This window comes from Neolamprologus multifasciatus, chromosome 11 (genome assembly GCF_963576455.1).
Source record: "Neolamprologus multifasciatus chromosome 11, fNeoMul1.2, whole genome shotgun sequence".
NCBI classification, from domain to species: domain Eukaryota; kingdom Metazoa; phylum Chordata; class Actinopteri; order Cichliformes; family Cichlidae; genus Neolamprologus; species Neolamprologus multifasciatus.
The window spans coordinates 35934631-35951903 of NC_140449.1; the positions used below are offsets into that span (position 1 = coordinate 35934631).

General features: G+C 42.9%; 1 protein-coding gene and 1 long non-coding RNA gene across 3 annotated transcripts in view; one reads left to right on the plus strand and one right to left on the minus strand.

The window, feature by feature from the left end:
• The window catches only part of LOC146509222 (collagen alpha-6(VI) chain-like), a 103022-nt gene that overhangs the window by 40816 nt on the left and 44933 nt on the right, over positions 1–17273 (plus strand). The window contains exons 24-27 of one of the 2 annotated variants that reach the window (XM_085175953.1): positions 1586–1682; positions 14240–14347; positions 14830–15417; positions 15655–16215. In XM_085175953.1, the coding sequence (XP_085032079.1) occupies positions 1586–1682; positions 14240–14347; positions 14830–15417; positions 15655–16215 (1354 nt within the window). Of the gene's footprint in view, positions 1–1585; positions 1683–1708; positions 2594–14239; positions 14348–14829; positions 15418–15654; positions 16216–17273 lie in introns of those variants that run through there. The other variant, XM_085175954.1, reaches the window with a different exon arrangement.
• Positions 10360–12722, minus strand: LOC146509223 (uncharacterized). The gene is made up of 3 exons (XR_014876645.1): positions 11347–12722; positions 10698–10781; positions 10360–10399 (listed from the first exon to the last, which is right to left on the minus strand). It is a non-coding gene; the product is annotated as an uncharacterized LOC146509223 (long non-coding RNA).

The window sequence follows — 17273 nt, forward strand, 5'->3', positions numbered from 1 at the left end:
AGCTTCTTCAGTTCTAAGGTCAAATGGTGGAGAGTCCCAGATATAACCCTGGTGGGAGTTTCCCCCCACAGAGGGACAAAAGGACCCCCTGATGATCCTCTAATCGCCTGAGCCAAGGTGTGAAACTGGGTGTGGGTCACAATCAGCCAGAGTTTCAGGTGAGCTCATTGTGAAACCTGGCCCCACCCTATCATGTGATTTCCTGAGGTCAGATGGCCCAGGATGTGAGTGGGCGTTAAGGCGTCTGGGGAGGGAACTCAAAACTGGATTATAGATGGCAGAGAGTTGGTGTCGTAAACCACCGCCTCTGTTCAAAGATGGTCGCTCACAGTGGACATAGATGCTTCTTTCACTCCTCTTTCAAACCATCTGTCCTCTCTGTCCAAAATGTGAACGTCGGCATCCTCGAAAGAGTGACCTTTGACCTTTAGATGCAGATGGACAGCTGAGTCGTGTCCTGTGGAGGTGGCTCTTCTGTGTTGTGCCATGTGCTTGTGAAGTGGCTGTTTGGTCTCTCCAATGTAGAGGTCTGGGCATTCCTCGCTGCACTGTACAGCAAACACCACGTTGAGAGACCAATTTGACCTTAGAACTGAAGAAGCTTCTCGGATGAGAGGTGAAACCTCTTCAAGTAACTTAAAGAAGTCCACACGCTTTTCTTTGTAAGCTCCTTAGACTGCGCTCTGATAAGTGAATGTGTTTCTGCTTCACACAGCTTGTTCACACGGTACGTACGTCTCCTCGTAGTGAGAACAAACATGGTGAGCACAGTGCAAAGACTTTGTCCACAGATGCCGACTGACTGAGATCATCGGGACATATTTGGACCTTTTTATCTGAAACTGTTGTTTTGGACGGATGTCTCCAACTGCTTGTAGGATTTTACTGAGTAACAGAAGTCATTTGTAACTAGAGCGTTCCTGCGATTAATCAGGCGATGGAGGTGAGTTTGGCTTAACAGCAGCTGATAAACTGCAGCGTTTCATCTGAGATTTAGAAAAAGAAAGCACAAGTGCCACTGCAGGGACGAAGCATCTTGAACCATGTTTTAGTGATAAAAAGTGAGGAGTGTCTCTGACATGATCAGTGTGGGAAAGTGAGGGATGGTACACACACCTTGGCTAAGAACTTCTTAATCAAAGGTTAGACCCACCCTTAATCACATCTGGCCCTTTCTATCAATCTTTCATTAAAGGTCATCATCCCCTTTTTAAACTCTTTGCTCTCACTTGAGCCAATACATCTGGGACCTTCAGCAGATGATGTGAGGGCCTTTCCCAGCCTGTTTGGCCTGCAAACACATGAAGTCGTTCCAGCTCATTGTGCACTTAGTCTCCCTGTGTGGCTCCAGTTATGTTTACAGTGTGTATCCAGAAGTTAGTGTAGAACAGGAAGAAACAGCTGTGGTGCCTGAAACCTTCTCTCATGGCTGTCAGTTATAAAGCACATACAAGACAGATGGACTGAAGTTCAATTAAACATCATTTTCTTTAAGCTGCTCGTCATCTTCCCTCAGCCGTTGAGGAATTCTGTTTGTCATGAATGAGTGAAGCAGTCGGTAACGGTAGCTGCTGTCTCCTCTCAGGCTGACGACACAGGAAACTCCATCTTCACGGTGCTGAGGAGGCCACAGGAGCTGGCTGCTGACCTGAGGAGGGTCAAGAGCTGTGCCGTCTGTTACGGTAACGACTGATGCTCATACCATGAGTAGTAAACACCACGATGCTTGTGCATCATGGTGTTTGGATGGTGCTAACTTTCACATCTATAGTTTCATTGTTGTGTAGTTTATCTGTAGTAAAGCTGGCTGGTCGTGCTGGACAGCTCAGGGAGATCCAGGCCGATGAACATGTCGGTGCCCTGCAGCTCACACAGCTTTGTCATCAAAGACTGAGATGATCAGAAACTGGTCTGTAACACTAGATGACCGGGTTCAACGTGCAGTCAGTGATTTACTGAGCAGCATTTCAGCCAAATATCTGGTGTACAGATACATCATCCTCTCATTAATCTGTCTTCAGAGGGGAGAGCTGGAATTCTTAGCTTCAGATAAGAGCAGACGTCCTGGAAGTGTTCGCTGGTTTAGGCAGGCTGTTTCTTCTTTTGTAAATGTCCAGATTAGATTTGTGTCTTTTAAATATAAATCTAGCTGCTGGGCTGAGCGCCAACTCGATTTTATATTTATTGATCATTAATGTGCAAGCTGTCATGACCACGAACGACCACGAGCACCATTCACAGAGTTGGAGAGCGTCTGTGGGACGTGTTCTTAGGCTCGGCTCACAGCTGGTCCTTATGTAAACATCCTGTGTGACTTCTAGTCGCTCTTAAAGTTAATAATCCATCAATGATCCATTAAAAATCAAAGCTGCGGACTCTGGTCAGTGCGTGGTGAAGCTCCTCCCCCTGTGACACATACCTTTATTGCTGCTTACTGGCTAGTGAGAAGCTGTCATCAGGCTCTAGAGGCTGCTCGGAGCCGTCTGTTCGTCTCACCTCTGGAGTTTGCTCTTGTTGTTTTTACCCTTAGTGGGTTTTATCCAAGTGCACCGCTGGAGTGGAGTGGAGGGCACGGACGCAGAGCGCCACATCTGTAAGTGACTCTCCTGTGCATGGGCAGGATGGCTATAAAGAGCAGATAGTGAAGGGCTTTGATTCAGAGGCTGATGCTCATGCAGCTTCTCTGTTTTCATTGGTTCAGAAACAGTTTTAACCTGTGAATTCATTTATGTCAGTTTTAACATGAATGTTGTGTCAGACAGCAGAAAGGTGACGCTTAGCTATGAATGTTTCCTTTAAAGGAGGACAAGTGTGGGGAAATCATTCATTCCTATTACTGATTATTATTCATGCAAAGACTAACAGGAGCTGATGATTTAAAGTACTTTGTTTGCATTTCGTCTGTGAGGTAAATGAGTCTATGGAGGCTTTTTAATGCACAAAGTTTTTTTCCTGCAGCAGTTTTTGTGATTGTTTGATTTTTAGTCAGAGACAGTCGTTCAGATGTTTTACTTTGTGGTTCATCACTGAGACGCGATGAGGTGCAGGTTTTGTGGTTTTATTACCTGCTGTTTGTAGAGTCTTTGTTAGCTCAGCCTGTGGTGCTGCAGTGTGACTGTGGCTTCATCTGAATACTGCTGAAATGTCTCAAATGCTCTAACATCCAAAATCTAAAGAGCTTTTTCATTTCAAGCAGAAACTGTTTGGCAACGACATCAGTTTAGTTTTTATCAAACTCAGAGTCAACTTTTCACATTTCAGGTTATAAAATCATCGCTCAGTCCATCAGCTGTTAGATTTTACGGCATGGGGAAAGTTTGCTGGAGGCTGGGGTGGAGTCAGAGCCAGAATGCATGGACGATCAATTCTTTCTGATTAGGGCTGGTGTCCTCACCGATTTCTATCATCGAGTCGATTCAGTGTGACACTGAGACTCCATCAGAGGATTAAATTTATTAAAATCGCCAGTTTATTAAAATCAGTTTATGACACTGATCTGACAACCACACCCACAACAATGGACACGCCCACTGTCAACTGCAGCCATGTATGACCTGCTCATTTTATGGCTTAGATCCCCTCCTGTGAGCCGTAAGAGAGAGAGTGTGTGTGTGTGTCTGTCTGTGTGTGTGTGTGTGTGTGTGTGTGTGTCTGTGTGTGTGTGTGTGTGTGTGTGTGTCTGTCTGTGTGTGTGTGTGTGTGTGTGTGTGTGTAGACTGTTGGGCCTTTTTTGGTCAGAGTTTACATTTCTAAATGTAAAGTCATTAGCAGGGAGAGTTTGTGAAGGCAGGGACCAATCAGATCATGAGATTAGAATCAGACCCCTCCTCCTGTGTGTGTGTGTGTGTGTGTGTGTGTGTGTGTGTGTGTGTGTGTGTGTGTGTGTGTGTGTGTGTGTGTCTGCTCTCATCTCGGTGAGCTGTGATAAGCAGCACAAATTCAGAAATTCCTCCACAAACAGTGACGTCGCCTCTGCAGAACGCTCCAATCTGAGCTGAACAGCTTGGGTTTAAGGACAGCTTGCCTCCCGTCAGACGACCTGTGTGGTCACTAACAGCAGAAAGTGGAGGCAGAGTTCTGACGGTGACGGTGTCTGTCTGCTGAATCCAAACTGGAAGCTGGTTCCACAGAAGAGGGGCCTGAAAACTGAAGGCTCTGCCTCCCATTCTACTTTTAAATATTCTAGGAACAACAAGTAGGCCTGCAGAGCGAGAGCGAAGTGCTCTGATAGGGTGATATGGTACTACAAGGTCATTAAGATAAGATGGAGGAGCAGGACTTTGAATTTAAAATAATGATATAATTTAACATGATATGGTGATATTTACATTGATGCGTGTGTTTGATAGTAAAACGAGACCTGGACGGGGAGCGGGTGGTTTAGCTGTTTTAGCTCCTCAGTTTGTCAGCTGGTCATGATTCACTGCATCATAATCCATGAGACACGATGTGAGGCACATTCACTGTCTCACTAAAGAAACACAATCATACTTGTGCGTGTAATCATCCCACTTGGAGGGATTATGAAGTGGGAGTAATAGACATAGTTGAGTCTGTCCAACTTTCATTGTTTTATTCTGGGAAACATGAACCCAGCAGCCGCCGCCGCCGCCAGGGTCTTATAATGTTTTAGTTTTGGCACATGAACAGAAACAGTGAGCGAGTTTCTTCCTGGAGGACATGGACCTTTGGAGTCTTTTTAACATCTGCTGATGTTCTGAGCTGAAACATGTGCATCAGGCCTGTGTTATATTCACAGAGCATCAGCTGATGCACGGACATACAGACATGTTGTGTTCTTTAATTTTCTGCTGCTTTAAATAATTAGAATCTAAAAAAAGCTCCAGGTACAAACTCAGCGACCGTTCGAGAGGCACTGATGACAGTTTGTACTGTCAGCCAATCTGTGATTGGATGAAACAAGCAGACTGAGTTCACTCACTGTAAGAAAGGAGCACACATCGAGATGCCAAATTAGGAAAGACCTCGTCGTCCCGGCAGTCGCCTGAGAGCAGAGGAGCCGAGCAGGTGTGATGTTGAGTGTGTTTAGGCGAAGCGGAGACGTCCCTGCAAACACGCCTCCGCTCACATCTGATTTATTTTTTCCTGTTTATCTGCTCTCGGGCAGGACGCTCGCCTCGCAGCAGGAAGTGCCTTTGGTTTTGTGTATTTTCTGTGTACACATGTGAGACTGATGGATCAACAGCAGCTTTGGAAGCAAAAACTGAAAAGTGGTTGTGCAGTGCCCCGTCTGATGGATTCATCCTCACATAAATGGAAATCTCATCAGTGCGTCATAATCTGTACTTTGATTCTAGGACTCAGCAGCTTTGCATGATTAGCTGTCCAAAATGAGCCTTCTTTATCTCACACTGGGCTACAGCTGTTCTCACCTTTCTTCTGATTGGCTGCCCCTGAAAAACAGAGGGCTTGAGGTGGGTGTGGCTTCTGTGCCATGAAACAGATTAAATGAAAGCAGAATGCAAGCTGAGCTTCGGGCTCACTGGGATTACTGCTCATGCTCTGAGCTCAGTGTTGGAAACAGTCATGTTTAATATGAACGTCCACCACTGGCTAAAGAGACAAAGTGGACCTAGTGTGCTTTTCATGATTTCTTGTCATATACCAGCATCGAATGTCAGAGCTCCACGTCTACTCAAATGCCTCTTTCCTTGAGAGTAATATTCTCTATAATCACGTGTTTCTGTGACCACGTCATCAGGATGTAGTCTGTTCTCCCGAGATGATCTTCAGTGAATGCTTCTGCATGAATCAGTTTGTTCATCCTGGCTCCGCCCCTTCACCACAGCTAACATCTGCATCACATCAACGCAGCCTTCAGATTCGGTGACTGATAAATGACACTTCAGGTTGTACGCGCTACTTCCAACCCCCTGTTCTGTTTTCATAACAGCTGATCACATCACACTCTTTAAACCACCAAAAATCCAACATGTCCTCCTGTGTGGCCCCTGTGTGGCCCCTGTGTGACCCCTGTACTGGCGTGTCCAAAGATCAGCACATTCCCGTTTGAGAGGAGGCGGGGCTGGTGACGGCGCTTGCAAACAGCTGCAGCGCCTCATTGAACAGATGTCTAAACAAAACGAGGTTAATTAGATAAACCCAGAGTTCCTCCTGCGAGTGAGCGTTTGGCATATCGAGGCAGCGTTACGGGTGAAGCTGCTGGTTGCTGATGCTGACTCTTTGATGATCCTGGATCACATAAACAAACAGTCTCCTGACCACCCGTCATCCAGCTGAAGTGTCCTTGAGCCAAGCGCCGACTCTCTGCCAGGTAGTGATTCATGTTTAAAATCCTGCTTAAACGTTTAAAAAAGAAGAAGAAAAATAACTTACCGAACTGTAAAACTGTAAAAATTATTTAAGACCTTGTATGTGAGGAGCAAGATTTTGAATTCAATTCTGGATTTAACAGGAAGCCAATGAAAGGAAGAAATATGCTCTCTCTTTCTAGTCCCTGTCAGTACTCTTGCTGCAGCATTTTGGATTAACTGAAGGCTTTTCAGTGAGTTTTTTGGACATCCTGATAATAATGAATTGCAGTCGTCCAGCCTGGAAGTAATAAATGCATGAACTAGTTTTTCAGCGTCACTCTGAGACAGGATATTTCTAACTTTAGAGATGTTGCGCAAATGGAAGAACGCAGTCTTACATATTTGTTTAATATGTGCGTTGAAGGACATATCCTGGTCAAACATGACTCCAAGGTTCCTCACAGTGTTACTGGAGGCCAAGGTAATGCCACCCAGAGTAAGAATCTGGTTAGATACCATATTTCTAAGATTTTCAGGGCCGAGTACAATAACCTCAGTTTGATCTGAATTAAGAAGCAGAAAGTTAGCGGCCATCCAGGTCTTTATGTCTTTAAGACATTCCTGCAGTTTAACTCATTGGTGTGTGTTATCTGGCTTCATGGACAGATAGAGCTGGGTGTCATCTGCATAGCAGTGAAAATGTATGCTATGTCTTCTAATGATGCTGCCTAAGGGAAGCATGTATAATGTAAACAGAATTGGTCCTAGCACTGAACCCTGTGGAACTCCATAATTAACCTCAGTGTGTGAAGAGGACTCTCCATTTACATGCACAAATTGGAGTCTATTAGATAGATATGATACAAACCACTGCAGTGCATTACCTGTAATACCTACAGCATGTTCTAATCGCTCTAATAGGATATTATGGTCAACAGTATCGAATGCTGCACTAAGGTCAAGAAGGACAGGCACAGAGATGAGTCCACTGTCAGAGGCCATAAGAAGATCATTTGTAACCTTCACTAAAGCTGTTTCTGTGCTGTGATGAACTCTGAAACCTGACTGAAACTCTTCAAATAAACCATTCCTCTGCAGATAATCTGTTAGCTGTTTGACAACTACTCTTTCAAGGATGTTTGATATGAAAGGAAGGTTGGAGATTGGCCTATAATTAGCTAAGACTGCTGGGTCTAGAGATGGCTTTTTGAGTAAAGGTTTAACTACAGCCAGCTTGAAGGCCTGTGGTACATAGCTGATTATTAGAGATAGGTTGATCATATTTAAGATCGAAGAATTAATTAATGGCAGGACTTCTTTGAGCAGTTTTGTAGGAATGGGGTCTAAAAGACACGTTGATGGTTTGGAGGAAGTAATTATTGAAGTTAACTCAGAAAGATCAATTGGAGAAAAAGAGTCTAACTTAACATCAATGGTACTAAGAGTAGCTGTAGATAATATTACATCTGTGGGATAATTATTGGTAATTTTTTCTCTAATGATAAAAATTTTATTTGTGAAGAAGTTCATGAAGTCATTACTAGTTAATGTTAAAGGGATGGTTTGCTCAACAGAGCTCTGACTGTTTGTCAGCCTGGCTACAGAGCTGAAGAGAAACCTGGGGTTGCTCTTATTTTCTTCAGTCAGTGATGAATAGTAAGATGTTCTGGCTTTGCGGAGGGCTTTCTTATAAAGCAACAAACTATTTCTCCAGGCTAAATGATGATCCTCTAAATTTGTGACACGCCATTTCCTCTCCAGATTACGAGTCATCTGCTTTAGGGTACGTGTTTGAGAATTATACCACGGGGTCAGGTACTTCTGATTAGAGACCTTAGTTTTCACTGGAGCTACAGTATCCAGAGTCGTACGTAGTGAGGAGGTGAAATTATTAACAAGATAATCGACCTCTGTTGGGGTAGCGTTCAGATAGCTGCTCTGCTCTGTGTTGGTACAGGGCATTGACAATGATAACAGTGGGTGGATTATATTCTTAAACTTAGTCACAGCGCTTTCAGAAAGACGTCTACTGTGATAAAGGCTACTCTCCACTGCTGTGTAATCAATTTTTGTAAATGTAAATGTTATCAGGAAATGATCAGACAGGCGAGGGTTTTCAGGAAACACTGTTAAATGTTCAGTTTCTATGCCATATGTTAAAACAAGATCTAGAGTGTGATTAAGGTGGTGGGTGGGTTCTTTTACATTTTGAGAGAAACCAATTGAGTCTAATAACAGATTAAATGCCATGTTGAGGCTGTCATTTTTAGCATCTACATGGATGTTAAAATCACCCACAATAATTATTTTATCTGAGCTCAGAACTAAATTAGATATAAAGTCTGAGAAATCAGACAGAAACTCTGTGTAAGGCCCAGGTGGACGATAGATGATAACAAGTAAGACTGGTTTCTGAGTTTCACAACTTGGGTGGACAATGTTAAGCATCAGGCTTTCAAATGAATTAAAAGTCTGTCTGGGTCTTTGGTTGATTAATAGGCTGGTGTGAAAAATTGCTGCCACACCTCCCCCTCGGCCTGTGCTTCGAGATTTCTGGTAGTTAGAATGACTCGGGGGTGTTGATTCATTTAAACTAACATAATCATCCTGCTGCAACCAGGTTTCTGTAAGGCAGAGTAAATCAATTTGTTGATCAATTATTAAGTCATGTACTAACAGAGACTTGGAGGAGAGACCTAATATTTAATAATCCACATTTCACTGTTTTACTCTTTGGTTCAGATGTGGATACTGTATTGTTCTTTCTTTGTAATTGTTTATGTTCAAGTTGTTTGTTACTGGTTTTTAGTTTGTTTTTTGTCTTTTTGGAAGCTGACACAGTCTCTATGGAGATGGGTTTTTGGGGGGTAGCAGGAGGAGAGAAGCTGCAGAGAGGGGTGTAAGACTGCAACTCTGCTTCCTGGTCCCAACTCTGGATAGTCATATTTTGAGGGGTTTAATAAATTTGTCCATATTTCTAGAAATGAGAGCTGCTCCATCCAAAGTGGGATGGATGCCGTCTCTCCTAACAAGACCAGGTTTCCTCCAGAAGGTTTGCCAATTATCTATGAAGCCCACATCGTTTCTGGGACACCACTCAGACAGCCAGCAATTTAAGGAGAAATGTGGCTAAACATGTCACTCCTGGTCTGATTGGGGAGGGGACCAGAGGAAACTACAGAGTCCGACATTGTTTTGGCAAAGTTGCACACCGATTCAATATTGATTTTAGTGACCTCCGATTGGCGTAACCGGGTGTCATTACTGCTGACGTGAATTATGATTTTACTGAATTTACGTTTACCCTTAGCCAGCAGTTTTAAATTTCCTTCAATGTCGCCTGCTCTGGCCCCTGGAAGACAATTGACTATGGTTGCCGGTGTTTCTAGCTTCACATGTCTGAGAACAGAATCACCAATTACCAGAGTTTGACCCCCGGCGGGTGTGTCGCCGAGTGGGGAAAAATGGTTAGACACGTGAACGGGTTGGTGGTGTACCTGGGGCTTCTGTTTAGGACCATGCTTCTTCCTCACCGTCACCCAGCCGCCCTCTTTCCCCAGCTGCTTGGGGTCTGCCGGGGAACAGCTAGCGGGGCCTACGCTATCTTCGGCTGCACCAGCTACAGGGGCCTGGCTAGCTACAGGTGAATGAAGGGTGCGAAGCAGAGTCTCCAATTCAGTAAGCCTGGCCTCCAGAGCTGCAAATATGCTACATTTGTTACAGATGTCATTACTGCTAAAGGAGGCCGAGGAGTAACTAAACATCTGACACAATGAGCAAGAAAGTGCAGGATGGACAGGTGAAGTAGCCATGGTGCTAATGAGTCGGCTACGAGCTAAGCTAAGCTAGCGAAACAGTACAGAGACAGTGAGTGAATACTTTGGCTATAAATTAGGTAGTGAGTACACAGAAAGTGTGCTTCGGATGAAGCACGTGAGGATTATACTCTGAAAAAAGAATGTATTTAAAAGTTGTTAATTAAATTGCTAAGCAAATAAGTTACTCAGAAACACCGCTGTGTTTGAGCAGGAACAGGAAGTGATACTCTACCGCAGAGCGAGCGAACACCAAGTGACACTGTACTTCTGGATTGACTCGTCTCATTGAATCCATCAGTCGAAATCCTGATTAACAAACAGATCATGTCTTAGTAATAACTACAAAAAGACTGTATTGTAAACACTGTAATGCTTATGGGACAGATCTTCATTGTGTCAGGTAAGTATCCAGATGCTGTACAGATTTAGTGAGGAGAGAGAATCGTGTACAGACTGGTTCAAACAGGAACATAACTGCATAACAATGATAAGAACATGCTAGTCATTTTTGATACCTACATTAAAATATCACATCAAGGCCACACTGACACGTGCTTTCCAGGCCGGAAACTGGTGTTTGGATATTTTAACAATATCAACTTACTTTGAATGTATATGCCTCTGGATCATAGATGTCCCATCATCATTCTGCAGTCGGCATTTGGGTGATGATGCTGAATGTCCAGCACTTTTGAATCCAAATTCACATCTCCAATAGAGGAATACCTATCAGAATTTCTGCACATAAACATTTTTTCATATTTTCATATAACAGCAAATCTCAAAGTTTTCCAATTAATACTGAAAGAACCAAGGATGTAAATGTATTCTTGTTTTAGCTTTACTGAAGACACCAGAGAACGTATGATATTTAAAACGCTGCTGTAATAGACAAAACCATTTCAATAAACTCGCTATTTAACATCAACTTTGTTATGTGTTATCAGAGAACAATCAACTGCAAACAGCAATGAAACATTCAACTATGTACTATTTAAAGCATTAATGACCCTGTTGTCTAACAAGATGTGATAACTAAGTAGAATGTGGAAAGCTGGTGGGTCTACTCACCGGCTAAACGTGTTTCAACGCCGAGATGGCGCCGATAGCTTTAGCCGTAGCTGCCCCACTTAGACAGTAACCAAAAAAAAGTAAGCGATAATATTTCAATGTCAAACGTCATAATTAAGGTCAACATCTAAACAATGCTGTGTACAGAATCACACAGGTGCTCAATTACAGCATAAACTTACCTTAGACCTTCCTCCGTCATTTTCCTCCTAATTGTGCTCGGAGACACAGAAAACATATCGGCAATTACCCCGATGGTTATCCCGGACAGCACTAAAGTCCTGAGTGCTGCACCGGGATTTCAAGACGTGGACGACCAACATTTGAAGACAGTTCTTCCTCTGCGTATTCCAAACGAACACGGTGCTGAATTGATCTTAAACCTTCGACAATGTTGTCATCGATGCTAACATCTTGAAGAGCAATTATCATCCAGGCATTTCAGAAACATCATCTAAACGACTCAAAACAGTGTCTACTGGTAAATGATCCCTCTCTATCTGATTTGCTTAAATGAGCAGAACTGACTGAAGTTCACACCAGTCCGCCATCCTCCGTGACTTTTGACCTAGCACGCTGTTGCTAGCTGTAGCAGCCGTCCGTGGAGCAGATATCCAGGAAAACTAGTCGATGGTAAACAATAAGCCAATAGGTGCAAAGGTCCAGCCCATTTACATTGATTGACAGACAAAGTCATTCTGCTGAAAAGTCGCATTATGAAATAAATAGGCCATTGGGAAAAACGGGATTTTGAAATAAAGACTGACTTTGAAAATGGGTCATTTTGGAATAAAAACGTCTGGAAATAAATAAAATGCCTCAGGAATAATCTCTATTATTGTGAAAAATAATGACCATGAAATAATATTTCACAATAATAAGTAAATTTATATAGCAGAATGCAATATATTTCACAATAATGAGCATTTTTTTCAAAATGTGTTCCATTATTTCACAATATCATTCTCACATTACATATCTGTGTCTTATTTATTCACATAGTTATTTATTTCATCATGACCTATTTATTTATTTAATTTTGAACACTTTGGAGTTCCATACACTGGAGGAACAATGGGCTGGGAGGTCAGTACCTTCATCATAATTATGCAAATTTGCATAATTTCCACTGAAAATGCTATGTCCAGATGAACAGAATCAACTTTTGGAGAGTTACTTACCTGGATGACTAAGCATGCATCAAGAAATGTTTAAATAATGTTATTACTTTCTTATACTTTTTATTTGCTTTAGCATTTAATCAAAGTTTATATTTCATGAAAAAGGTTGAAACAGGATTTTAGATCTCTAATCTCACTCCTGTTCTCCAGAATCTGTTATTAATATTAATTTTAAGAATAAAGTCAAAATATTATATTTACTTTTCTTTCTCGACACTTTGTTACAGTACGTTTGCGCGAGCTTGCATTTACAGAAGGAATGAGGTTTGACTTCTCGTCTTTTTATTTATTATTTATTTTTGAAATTCTTCAGTATTTCATATAATTTATTAACAATTCTGATTTGAGTGTTTTAGAAAGATTAAAAATCAAAGTCCCTGAAAATATTTCTAACTGGCAGAATATAAAAATGTTGGTTCTTGTGTTGTCTGTGTTATAACTAACTCATCTTTGGATTTCAGATTATTCTCTGACTCGAGCAAACCTTTTTTATTCGCCCTAAACACCAAAAATAACTTTAACCAGTGCTCGTTACGCCTGACATAGGAGGTCAGGTGGACAGGCCTCAGCATGGTAAAGGTTAAAGTTCATAACAGTAGAATTAGAAAACTAGAGAAGTTTTCTCAGAGTGGCATGGAAACCAAAGCCATTTCTTTTACACCTATGCAGGTGTTACGTCCTGTAATGTGCATTGTACATATATGGTTAAAATACATCAAAGCAGTAAGTATAGGGCTTTGGAACTGACGTATCGGCACAATGTATTGTGGGAGCGCGGCTCCATATTTCTGGCGTGAGTTGGGAGGACAGTTGTTAGAAACATGCTTAAAAGCAGCTCAAAAGAAAAAGGATGGTACAGAGACAGATTGTGTCCAGATGCAAAGAGACGATATTTGCCAAAAATAGCATGCACTGGAAATGTGGACCCGTATGAAGTACAGCCGTGGAGTAGAAACCCTGAAGACCAACCGCTATGTGTAGCGCTGGAAACCAGTCACGATGTGTTTCATCCATTTCATAGGCGAGTTTTTCTGCAATAATGCCAAATAGCAACTCTATAAATAGAACATAGTTCTGCAAATTCACTCATTAGGATGTTCTAATTTGTTATGACCCCAGATCACATCGCAAATAAAACTACCCTCATGATGCTTCCACGTGGGGAAACAATGGTTGTGTGTTGTGTGTCTAACGTTTCGACCACACAGCAAGTACGTGTTAACCGTGTGCTTTCTCTCTTCTTTCGCTAGCACTTTGTTTGGCGCAGAAATATGGTGCCTCAACCAAAAATCCTGGTCACACCCCCTCCCGTGACATCACGCTCCAAAGCCTATACATCGGTCATGTGATTTGGAGGTGCCGGCATTAATAGCAATAACCTTCATTCCATTTCCAGGAACAATAAACCTCGTGTGTGAAATCTGAAAATGCCCACGGTGTTGATTCAAATGCGCTCTGGGACAACCACAAGCATCGGCTGTTACTGACATGAAGATGTAAAGTTGGTCCCGAGCTACAGGAGGAACCATTTCATTGGTGGAGGGGTGGGGGGGAGGGGCACACTATGAAATATATTCTGTTTTAGAGTTCATATTAACTGTTAATTGTAGCTAGGCTCAAAGTGTTGGTGCTAGCTTATTATTATTTTAGGGAGGCACATGCCACCCATGCTAGCCCTGTAGATCCGCCCGTGGCAGAGTCACAGGAGAAAACTCCAAAAACGTGCACGGCAACACGGCTTAGGTTTGCAAAGCTTCATCTGGACAAACAACTAGACTTTGTGAAATGAACTGATTAAAAAATAAAGTCACGTTATCATGCGTGAAAGCAAGTTCACGTAATTTATAATGTCTACAATGTTGTTGGCACTCTTTCCGTCTTGTTGCTGGTGTAGGAAGAGAGGACTACATGAGCGGTCCCAACATGACGGGGAGGACAGGTCTTCTCTTCAGCCTCATCACAGCGGCACTTTTCTGTGAAGTCGCTGCTCAGACAGTCAGAGGTCGGTACTTGAACGCAGCATGCCAGGTTGTGTCTTTGAAACCTGAGTTTAGATACAGGATAATCCAGGTGCTCATTTCATGTGATTGCTTTCAAAGACAAACTGTTAAATCTCAGTGGCACGGTGTTGCTTCCAGACTAAAAAGTCTATTTTATCCTTTTTAAAGGAATTGAGACACCAATTTAATTCATTTTTCTGCTGATATATTTCTGTTTACTCCATTAAAGTGTGATATTTTTCCGTTTTTCACAATGGTATAGCATCCAATAGTAAGCAGCGAAAAACCAAAAACAAATCATGACTATCTGATTCCTCAGTGAGCTCATAGTGTGTGCCGTAGAGGGTTAGTGGGATTAATAGTAGAGAACAGGAGACAGAACATTTCTTTCATGGACCTTAGTTGATAATGTTATTCTGGGACTTTGTGTCGTCTTCCTGTAATACTTGTGTATGAACACTGATTTTCTTTTGCTGCTATCCAGAGTGTGAAAACGTCTCGGTCGGTGACATCGTCTTCCTAGTTGATGGCTCATCCAGCATCGATGATAAAAGCTTTCAGGAGATCCGTACATTTCTCCGCAACACCATCCAGGGCTTTGAAATCGACCCCGACAAAGTTCAGATCGGTTTGCTGCAGTACAGCGATGATCCTTATCCGGAATTCCAGCTGACGGATCACAGGGACAAGAATTCCCTGCTGGCTGCGGTGGAAAACCTTACCCACCGAAGAGGCGGCACAAAAACCGGCAAAGCCATAGACTTCCTCCGGACGCAGTACTTCACCAAAGAGGCCGGCAGCCGAGCCGAGCGCCGTGTGCCTCAGATTGCTGTGGTCATCACAGATGGCGAATCCACTGATGACGTATTGGAACCTGCCAGGAGACTGAGGCAGCACGGTGTCATCGTGTTCGCCATCGGGGTCGGAAAGGTCAATCAGTCACAGCTTATAACCATGGCTAACTGGCCCTCGGAGCGCTTCGTCCTCACCACTGTCAGCTTCCAGAAGCTCCAGGATCAGACCAACATCCTGCTGGAAACGGTCTGTCTCAGTCTGGAGGACCAGACGCTAGGTAAAGAAAGCTGATTGGTTGATACAGTGATCTCTTTATTGTACAATTAATTATAACTAAGAAGCACCTGAATACAGTTTTGACACAAGAATCAACAGGAAGTTGAAAATACACATTTTGCTTGGTCCATCCTCAGCTGGGCCTCTGAGCACTGTGAGGTAGTCAATCACATGAGCGCTAGGCTTGTTGTGAAAACTCTGCATGAACTAAAACACTTTTGCTTCTGTGTTCTTTCAGCTTTGGTCGACAGGTTTGCAGATATTTTCTTCCTGGTGGACAGTGGAATAGCTTCCAATCAGTTTACCCTGTTTAGAAATGAGCTTGTCAGACTGTTGAATCGACTGGAAGTTGGAGCGTCTGGTTACCGTGTCGGTTTGGCCCAGTACGGTCAGGACGTCAGACCTGACTTTCGTCTCAACACTCATCAAACCAAGCAGCAGATCGTGGCCGCTGCTCGACGTTTCCGACTGCGTTCACAAACAGGCCAACCACCAAATCTCGGACAAGCTCTGTCCTACGCTAAAGAGAACTTCTTCACTGCTGAGGCAGGAGGCCGCGCACAACAGGGAACCCCACAGTATTTGGTTGTAGTGGCTGGAAAAGACTCGGATGACTCGGATGTGTTTCGGTCTGCTGAAAATCTGAAAGACGAGGGGGTAATTATTGTGGGGATGGACGCAGGTGCGACACGGGATGCTCTGGACCGCTTTGCCAGCCATGGCTATATCTTTGATTCTTCAAGAGTAACTCTGCTGATTGACCTGCTCACGGAACGGAAAGTGGAGAATGTCACTGAAGGTGAGAAAGCCGCCATCGGTTCATCATCATCATCAGTAACTACACAGCAGTGTTTCTGAAGCAGCTATGAATGCAACGATGGTTTATTATAAGTAAGCCAGAGTTTTCCAGAGGAAGCAGTGAGATCATCCCAACTAACGATGCAGAAAGTCTCCACAAAATCACCTGAGGCGTTTTTCAACGTATATTTGCTCTTTTAAAACTAAATAGCCGTTCATTGTACTTTAAGACCCGTTACTATCAACTGTGATCCAGGTGTACAAAAACCTGGATCTGGAACATGTCAGCATAGCCTTTTCACTCGCATGTCACAGCAGACCATAAAAAGACTCAATGAAGGAAGGAAATCCACCATTTCTGTTCTTTTATTCATGGAGGCTAACATTTTAATATTTTGCTTAGGTTTTATGCTTTGTTTGGTGAGTGAGTGAAACTCAATCATGCCTGAAATCTGCCTGCAGCATTATCAGGATTCAACTTTATTGTCATTACACATGAATGAATATAGGAAAACGAAATACAGTTTGCATCTAATCAGAAATGCAAAAGCAGTAAGTGCAATAGGAGCAGATTATATACAGATATGTGTAGGATAAAAGATGGAAATAGTTATGACAGATTATGTACATATAAGTTAAGCATATGGTGAATGTTGAGAATGAAATTATCACTGGGAAGGATAGGAGGAAGGTGGAGTGTAGAGGTTTAAGTGAGTGTGGATGGAAAGGCTCAGCGGCGGACTGAGTTCAGTAGGGTGACAGCTGTGGGGAAGAAGCTCTTCCTAATTTTACGATATAAATATATATTCTTAATGCTTATTTTCTGTTTATATTGTTTTATAGAGTCCAGTGCAGGAAAACGCCCCTGTGAGTTAGAATGTAGGCCAAAAGTCACAGGGTAGACTGCACGTCTTGTGCAGAAAACAGGAAGTATAGAAAAAGCGGAACTAAGTAAACTGAGTGTGTGTGTGACGTGCAGCAGAACTACATAACCATGCTGGCTTCTAATGCTTTCAGACCTAAGCGTGTGTGTTCGTGTGACAGGTCTCCATTTCCGGA